The sequence below is a fragment of the Triticum aestivum genome, chromosome 1D (genome assembly GCF_018294505.1).
Source record: "Triticum aestivum cultivar Chinese Spring chromosome 1D, IWGSC CS RefSeq v2.1, whole genome shotgun sequence".
NCBI lineage: Eukaryota > Viridiplantae > Streptophyta > Magnoliopsida > Poales > Poaceae > Triticum > Triticum aestivum.
In genome coordinates, this window is record NC_057796.1 from 491,179,315 (window position 1) to 491,188,694 (window position 9,380).

At 55.2% G+C, this 9,380-nt stretch overlaps 1 protein-coding gene across 1 annotated transcript; it reads right to left on the reverse strand.

The window, feature by feature from the left end:
• Positions 1–7,648: 7,648 nt before the first annotated feature.
• Positions 7,649–8,734, reverse strand: LOC123179250 (protein RESTRICTED TEV MOVEMENT 2). The gene has a single exon (XM_044591540.1). The coding sequence runs from the start codon at positions 8,673–8,675 to the stop codon at positions 7,797–7,799; it is 879 nt and encodes a 292-aa protein (XP_044447475.1). The 5' UTR covers positions 8,676–8,734; the 3' UTR covers positions 7,649–7,796.
• Positions 8,735–9,380: the final 646 nt, after the last annotated feature.

Here is a 9,380-nt window from a genome sequence, read left to right on the forward strand (position 1 = left end):
CAGATCTGGCACCCCCGCACGACTAAGACGTTGGAGGTGAAAATCATATCTGACATGCATGAACCACGAACCCAACACACGATCCACCATCTTCCAGATGTCGTCGATGTAGACCACAATCTGCATCCGCTCCTAGACTACCTCCCAAGCTCCGCGCCGGTGCTGGAGCAAATGCCGCGGCACTGATTTTCAAATCCATCCCCCATAGGTCTGATCGCCTCATCAAGGATGGATTTGAAGAATCTTTATTCAGCGCTGCAATCGCAGCCGCTGAAGCGAAGACGATGAACAACCTAAAAACCTAAACTACAAGCGTGTGGATCCGGCGACCTCCCTCATCACCGATGACCGAGGTCGGCGGCGGCAGAGAACCGCGGAGGATGGCGCTGGAAGCTTGGCCTCTCCTAGCGGCGGCTAGGGTTCCAGCCGCCATGCCCGGGAGGAACACTCTATTTCATTGTGCATGTGTATCAACTAGTCACGGAATCATAGTTGCCGTATATAGATAAACGAAGTCAGAGAATCATATTTGCTGAAGGAATGAGCGAAAGGTCAGGAAAAAGTAAGGTTGCTTATAATGATATGATTTGCATGCGGTTCTATTTCTATTACCTACCAGGTCAGGTTAAACAAGTATGACGATGATAAGTAATTTTGCTCTTGCTTCGATTGCACAGAATTCTATTATTGCTGTCTATACCGATACTTGACGCCCTGAGATACGTAAATCATGACAAAAGAGATGTCAATTTTGGTTCAGATACCTCGCTGGGGACCTTGCTGGAGAGCCCGCGGCAGCGCATCAGGCTGCTTGGCGCGACCTGGCATCCGTCCGCCGCGACCGCCGCCTGCGTTCGCTGGAACAGGGAGCCACCGAGCCTCCTCGCTGCGCACTGAACCGCTGCCATCGTCGCCCGCCTGCGAACAATATTGGTTAGGGATTAGGATGACAAATCCGGCATGAATCGCTACCTCCAGCCGGCCGGCTGGCCGCGGATCCACAACCCTTACGTTGCGGATCCGGGCGTTCCTTGTGGATCGGTTAGGGATAAGTCTGTCACGAATTACCACCGCTGGCCGGCCTCGGCAGACACACACACACACGATGGATCGGGTTGCAGTCTGGGAGATTTCTGTAGATTTTGGTGAGCGTACCTTGCGGATCTTGTCGTTCCTTCCTCAGGCGGCTAGGCTTTCCTCGTTCGCCTTCCCTCCTCGAAAATAAAAGGGGTGGGGTTCTTAACTCTCTCAACTCCTTTTTTTTTATGGGGTGTACTACGGGGCGGCCGGCGGATGCCGTCCATCTAGGTTGCTCAACATACGATCCCTCTTTGCAACAAGAGCATTGTTTCAGAAACAATTGTGACTATTGCAACAAGAGCTTTATTTTAAAAACACATCGGTGACTATTGCAACAAGTGCTTTCTTTTCGAAACATTGGTGATATTGCAAAAATATCTCTGCATATGATCCGTCTTTACGAAAAAGGTTTCCCCCCGCTTTAGATTATAAAGCAACCAACATCCACAACAAAGCCATCGATACAAACGCACACCACACACACCCAAGACGAGATACAAGGATGTCGGGCATCGACACACACCCTCAACGACTACCACGCACCCACAGGATGCCCGATGAACCGGGAAGAAGTGTGACGGACCACGCCGGACCGAGGACTCTAAGACGATGCCTCCAAGTAGGGGTACGACCACGGAATGTCGCCACCGTCCGATCCGAAGATCAAGCTTTCACCCGGAGCTAGAAGGAAGGAGAAGGAGCACCACGACGGAGCCTACAGGGAGGAACACGACGTCCGCGGACGCCATCACCGTCGGCCAGAGCGCGTACTGGGCAAGTGATGTACTCCGGTGCTTCAACTCTTCCGTCGCCTCCCCGGTCCAACAGCCACCCGCAGCTATGCCACCCGAGCGGCCATAGATGCCCGCCCGCATCCGAGCCGCGCAGTCCACCCACGACCGCCGCGTCTCCTACCGCCAGGGCCGCCACCCTGCCACCAGACCACCGTGAGATCTCCCAAAGGACACGACTTTGACCAAATCCACGCCCCCAACCGCCTCCTGGAGTCGCCGGCGGGCACTGCCTCGAGACGAACCGCGACCTGACGCTGCCCGAGGGAAGGGGGAGGTGGGGGAACGGCCAAAGGCCAATGACAAACTCATCCCCCAGCCAGCCTCCCCCCCCCCGCCGAAACCACCTGTTTCGCCCCCGAAGCCGAAGGTCCGGACCCGCCGGAGAGCAGCCACCGCCACCCGATGTCGAGGAAGAGGGATGAGATGGCAGATCTGCCGCCGCCGCAGCCATGGGAGGCCATCAGGGAGGTCTTCCCGCGCCGAGCTCCGCCGTCCAGCCGCAAGGGCCCGACTGGACGGGGGCGCCCACCACCACCGCTGCCGCGCCGCCCCCCCCACCAGAGAGCCACGGCGAGAGGGGCCGCCCGCGACCCGGTCGCACACAACCCGCAGCGCCAGAGAAGGCTCGCCGGAGCTGCCGGGAGGCAACCGCCGTCGAAACCCGCCCGCCGGCCTGCACCACCACGCGCCTTGTCGCCCATCATGCAGCCACCACGCCACCGTTGTCGGCCCCCGCCGGAGCGCCGCTGCGCCGCCGCGCCCGACATCCAGCGCCGCGTCCCGACACGCGAGATCCGGCCCGCGCCGAGATCCCCGCGCGAGGAGATGAGGGGAGCCCCGCCACCGCCGGCGACGACCGGGCTTCGCCCGCTCGCGCCCCTCGGCAGCGGCAAGGGAGGGGGAGAGGAGGAGGGGAGGAGAAGCGGCGGCGCTAGGGTTTCCTCCCGGACGCTCGCGGGAGCGTCACAGGAGGGAGGGACTGCACGTAGTCCCAATCGAAAAAATGTTACAAACCATATGATCCCTCTTTGCAACAAGAGCTTTGTTTCAGAAACAACTATTGCAACAAGGGCTTTGTTTCAGAAAAAATGCAGCATTGGGCTGGGACGAATCAGCAGGGAGGGCTTCCCCGACATCGGCAACATCGATGGAGAGGCCATGCGATGCACCGCGCGCCGCTGGAAAGACGACAGGGCCTCGCGGGAGATGTGAGCGGCAGGGCGGTCGGCTGCCCAGTCAAGGACAAGTGAGGCAGCGAAATAAAAGAGAAGGGATGACAGTGGGGCGGCGAAGGCCTGCCTCGCTGGCAAACGACGGCTGCCAGAGCGAGGCGGCGGCAAGCATGGGCGTACATGGCCATGTAGTCTGTCTGCGACAAGTGCTGAGTTGCAGAAACACTTCTGAAACAGGGGTGGAGTTGTAAGAACGTGAAGTAGGTTAGGGTGGTTCCTGACCGTCCGATCAACAACAGATCGAACGCCCACGGAGGGGGTCGACGCGCACGGAAAGATCAGCCGGGTGAACACAGGGGTTTCCCTATATATATAACTAAAGTATTGTCTATTGGAGAAAAACTTCCTTAGATATTATTATTGTTGAGCAAAAGATGGTGCTTTATAGAAAAAATCTTCTTCTCCTCATTCAGAGCACATTTATGTGAGTGTAATATATTTTTTGTGTTTGTCGAAGTAATCTTCTGATTATTTTCTTTTCATCTATATCTAGGAGTGATAAATTCGAGACATCACCGATGGAGATGGTTAAGCAAGATAACCGGTGTGAATTATGTGCAAATTCAAATACTGGAATATTTGTGGTGGCTATCTTTCTTATATTGACCACCCGTCATTACTCAGCTGCGTGTTGTTCCGTTTATTGGGCCTGAAATTTGATATACTTCCTATTTGATAACCAGATTACCAACTAGAGAAATTCTCTATATCATCACAAGTTAACCCTGCTAGTTCTGCTGGATAGTAACAATCATAGCTTTAATTGCTTGTGAAGTACAGTAACATACCATGTCACACAAGCAAAACACAACTCGGATAGATGGAGATACAATCCATGTCACACAACATCACAACCATAGCTAGCCAAACTTCAGGTCATCATAATTTAACTGAAAACAAGCTGCGGCCATCTCTGGTCCTCATTTTTTGATCTTATCTTCACTGGTTTTCCTCGTTAACACCCAGGGCTTGTTCTTGTACCCCTCTGTCGCCCTTGACACAAACCACATAAGCAGTAACCGCAAGGAAGACTGTCAGATTGGCAGCTGCCTCCATATAACACTTTGTCCTTGTAGCGAACTGCCCCCAGGTCCTGCAGGTCAAAAGAGATTATATATATCAACTCTTGTCAAACAAACATGCAATTAAGGGGAAAATAGATCTATTGTACGTACCAAGGAGTGGCATGTGGTTTCGGAACGGCTTTTGGTAGAGAAATTCGCTGGAGTAGTAGCCGCATTTCAGGCTCACCAATAACCTCGGAATACTTCTCCACCTCCGACAACGCATCCTGCAGCTCCACTCTCTTCTGCATCGCCTTAGATACCAAGTTGCGGAGCTCCACTTTCTTGTCCTGGATTGGCACACAGAGATCAAGAGTAACCGCTGGTTGTGATTGATAAGTAATTAAGAATGTTGGCAAAATAAGCCACGGCGACCGGGTCGGGTGCATGTGCGTGCACGCGCCGGGCGTGTCGGGAGCGATCCGGGCCGCGTCGGGTCGGTGGCGGGGCAAACGTGAGTGTATGCGTGTGTGGCATGGGATGTGCATGTGTGTGTGCATCTAGTGCGCGCGTGTAGGCCAAGGTTGTTGGCGAGCTGCACGGGGTGATCGTGGGTGTTTCTGTTGGAGTTCGCCGTGAGCCGCGCATGTCGGAGCGCGTCGCGGGCGCTGCCAGAGTGAGCGCATGATGAGAGTGGTGGCGTAGGTGTTTGCCCGGTGCGCTGGCTCTGAGTATAAAACCCGTGCAGTGACCGTTGTATCAGTTGTGGCGACAGAGTTCGTGCTCTGGGAAGTAAATTGGCCGTCGTTGAGGCGGGCGTTTGTGCGCCGGAAAAACCACCACCGTGCCCTGTGTCCCCCCCCCCCCCCTCTTCCCTGTCTTCTTCCTCGGTTCGAGCCAGCAAGAGAGTTAGGGTTCGGGCTTGTGCGCCGACAATTGGCATCAGAGCCTCGGTTGCGGTGTGATCGTCAGTGATGTCGCTCGTGCCGTACGGCGGTGGAGCGAGGAGCGCATTGTCCCTTCGGTGTCCAATGCTCACCGGTGACAACTACACCGTGTGGGTGATCAAGGTCGAGGCTAACCTTGACGCGTAGGGGCTGTGGGAGGCGGTGGCTCTGGCGAACGCGACAGTGGCGGTCGAACCGAAGATGAGCAAGACGGCAAGGGCTTACCTGCTTGCAGCGCTTGCCGAGGACATTCTGCTGCAGGTATCGTCGAAGAAGACGGCGGCGGAAGTGTGGACGGACCTCATGGTGCGACTCGTTGGTGCGGATCGGGTCAGGCGGCTCGGCATTCCACGCTCCGGGGCGACTTCGACCGGCTGCGCATGGCGGACGGCGAGTCACCGGACGCCTATGCCGGCAGGATCGGAGGCATGGAGGCGCGCTACACGGAGCTCGGGACGACATTGGACGACGTGGCAATGGTCTAGAAGTTGCTGGACACGTGCCGGACCGCCTGTACGCTGTGGTGGCTGGCATAGAGCAGTTATGTGACGTTGAGACCATGTCGTTCGAGGAGGCACTCGAACGCCTGAAGGCGTTCGAGGAGCGGACGCGGCGGCGTAGCCATGATAGCGGCGGAGGTGGCGGCGACCAGCTCATGCTCACTGCGACACAGTGGGCGGCGAGACGGCGTCAGGGAGGTGGCGGCTTCAAGCACGACGACGGCGGCGGTGGCAGCACGGCATCGGGCGGCGGAGGGAAGAGGCGCAGTCACTGCTACAATTGCGCAACGCGACACTTCCGGCGCGAGTGCATGAAGCCGCAGAAGGCAGAGGCGGCGAAGCAGGCTTTTATCGCCGATGTCGACGTCGAGGGGCCGGCACTCCTCTAGGCCGTGGCTTAGGGGGCGAGTGTTGGCAAAATAAGCCACGGCGACTGCGTCGGGTACGTGTGCGGGCGCACGCCGGGTGTGTCGGGCACGGTCCGGGCCGCGTCGGGTCCGTGGCGGGGCAAACGTGAGTGTGTGCGTGTGTGCCACGGGATGTGCGTGTGTGTGCGCGCGCATCTAGTGCGCGTGTGTAGGCCAAGGTTGTTGGCAAGATGCACGGGGTGATCGTAGGTGTTCCTATTGGAGCTTGCCGTGAGCCGCGCGCGTTGCCCGAGCGGGCCGAACGGGCGCACGATCAGAGAGTGTAGGCGTGGGTGCGTGCTCGGTGTGCTGGCTCTGGGTATAAAACCCGTGTTTTGACCGTTGTAACAGTTGTGGCGACAGAGTTCGTGAGGTCATGTACAGATGCATCCTACATGTGTGCAGCAACTAGTCACAGAATCATACATACTGTATATGGATAAATGAAGTCGCCGAATCATACTAGGAAGTGCATCAAGTACAAGATGAGACAGTTCAAGATAACAAAACCATAGGAAAACCCATATTATGTGTTGCAACTAATGATTTGCTTGATGGATGGGTGAACAGTCATGCTCGGATCAACCAGGACAATAAAGCTGCCGAATGATATGATTTGCATGCAGTAAGTTACCCAGGATGTACAGGTTCAGGTCCTGTTAAACAAGTACTTCCTCGGTTCTCAAATATATGTCTTTCTAGAGATTCCAACAAGTGACTACATACGGAGCAAAATGAGTGAACTTACACTCTAAAATATGTCTACATACATTCATATGTTGTTGTCCATTTAAAATGTCTAAAAAGACTTATATTTAGAAACAGAGGGAGTATATATGATGACACTAATAAGTAATTAATTAATTTTGCTCTTGTTTCATGTCAATTTTGGTTAAGATATATACCTCGCTGGAGACCTCGCCGGGGAGCTGGCGGGAGCGCAGGAACCTGCTTGGCACGAGCCGGTGTCGCGTTCGCTGGAGCAGGCAGCCACCGAGCTTCCTCGCCGCGCACCGAACCGCCGCCATCGTCGCCGGCCTGCAAACAATTTGTTAGGGATTAGGATGACAAGTCCATCACCGCGGGCCGGCCGCGTATACACACACACCATCGATCGGGTTGCAGTAGGTTTTGGTGAGCGTACCTTAATTGCGGGTCTGGGCGTTCCGTCTTCCTCGCGCGGCTAGGGGGTGCTTTTCTTGCGCTCTCCGGAAGGTGCGGTGCGCCAACTTATAATCTTGCGACCAGGCCCGGCCCAGTGCAGTTCTTGTTATTTCAGAGTTCTTGTTCTTGTAACCTCAAAAAAAAAGAGTTCTTGTTCTTGCAGTTTTCGGCCCAACTGTGGAGATTTCGTAGGTTTTCTTTTTCTTTCCTAACCCCTAAAACAACTCTTTCGGTGTTTAGTTCATTCGCCGTTTGTTTTGAGCCCACCCTTCATTTTCTTCATGGACTCGTCACGCGAGTAATGCTACACGTACAAACGAGTTATAAGGTTTTACAAAGAGGGTTAACTTGATTGGTCAATAGGTGGGGAGGCGGCCCACCCCCTCCTGAAAATCAGGGGGGCAAGTTTGTGATTGGTTAGTAGATAGAAAGAAACCTAGTAAGCGTGTAATTGCGTGTAACTCTTTGTATGTTTAGCATTATTGCTCGCCACTAGTAGCATACGATGATTGACATCATGTTTGTTCTCAATGTACACCCACTTTGATTATACACAAATACCTTTTTACATGGTTGTTCAGTCAATGTACATTATAACCACACAATACTAGCCCGTACGTATTACTCACTGTTGGTGTATGTGACATGTTCATGCTCCATATAGCTACTCACTTCTTGAAGAGCCTCTGGGAGACGAAGAAGCCGAGTGTGAAGGCGGCGACTCCGACGGCCACCACCTCCTTGTTCTTCCTCGCCATCTCCATTGCGCTCTCCGCCCACTTCATGTCCGTCAGCTGCCCCAGGCCTTCCGTCATGCGCTCTTTCCAGCGGCTGCACGCCGTGGCCGCCGCCTTCTTCTCCTGCTCTGCTCTAGCTTCCATGGCCGTCGCCGCCGCAGCAGCCTTGGCCCTCTCTTCCTCGCCGCGTCGCCTCACCGTCTCTGCCAGGCACTCCCGGTCAACCGCCGCCATGGCCTTGTCGCTGGAGGTTGGATTCGGTGCTTGCTTCTCCGGTGTCTGCGCAGCTGCTGCCGCCTGGGGAGCCTTGGGCTCCAGTTCTTTTTCCTTCTTCGGCCTCTGCTGCTCTTCCTTGGGCTTCGTTCTGATCTCCTCGATGGATGTGGGAGCCGCATCACCGGAAGGTGCGGGTTCAGGCACCTTCTTCTCACCGCCGGCGTCTCTCCTCTTCCCGTCGCCGTCGACCTGCTCTGTTGGCGCACCCTCCTCCTTGGGCGCACCGGCACGCTTGGGCATGGTGAGCGTGAGCACACCGGCCTCGAAGCGGCCGGCGATGTCGTCGAGGCTGGCGGCGGAGGGCAGCTGGAAGACCTTGTGGAGGGAGGCGCCCGGCCTGGTGCCGCGGATGGTGAGCCGGCCCGCGCCGTCGACCTGCACCCGGAAGTCGTCCTTCCTGAAGCCGGTCAGGGTGAGGCGGAGCACGTAGGTGCCGGCCTTCTCCGCCCACTCGAACTTGGGGTCCACCACCGTTGCCCCCGGTGGTGGAGCTGGGTGCGGATGCTGCTGCTTGGCGCCGGTGGCAGCCGCCATGAGGAGGCGTAGGCAAGGAATCGTGATGGATGCCTGTAGTGGTTTTGTGTGTGTGTGAGAGAGAGAGGATGAGATGGGAAGGTTGGCATGATGCGTTGTGTATATATACGTAGGTGTTGCCTGCCATGGTGATGGATGCCTGTAGTGGTTTAGTTAGATTCGAGACTTTGTTTGTGAGGAGGAGATTGCTGTATGGAATTAACCCGGCCGGCCACATGCATGCATATGCATACGTGTAGGTCGGAAGAGGTGTAGCTTAGCTTGCAAGGTAGACATGGCCTCATGGGTGAGGAAAGGTTTAGCTAGGGATCTTTGCGCGGGAGGGTAAATAAATGGATTTGGAGGGAGGGAAGCTAAGCTATGGAGGTGAAGAAGGAATGCTTGCTTGGTGTGCATGTCATCGTGGCAGCCAGGAAAGCCAACTCCATCCAGATCGCCGGCACCGGCAGCGCACCATGCTCACATCGATCGGAGGCCGCGTGCGTCAGTAATTGGATCAGCGTCGCATCTGAATTTTGTCTCACTTCAAGTATATATAACTTGTGAAAAATATAGTGGCATGACTTCAGAATGTGCAGTTTTTCACTTGGAGAGCGCACGCATGGACCGGCCCCCATTCAAAAAAATTAAATTCCGCCCGGCATATCTTGTTTGTGTTTTTCTGTGCAAAAAAATGCTCCTAGACTATTTCTATTTTCTACATAA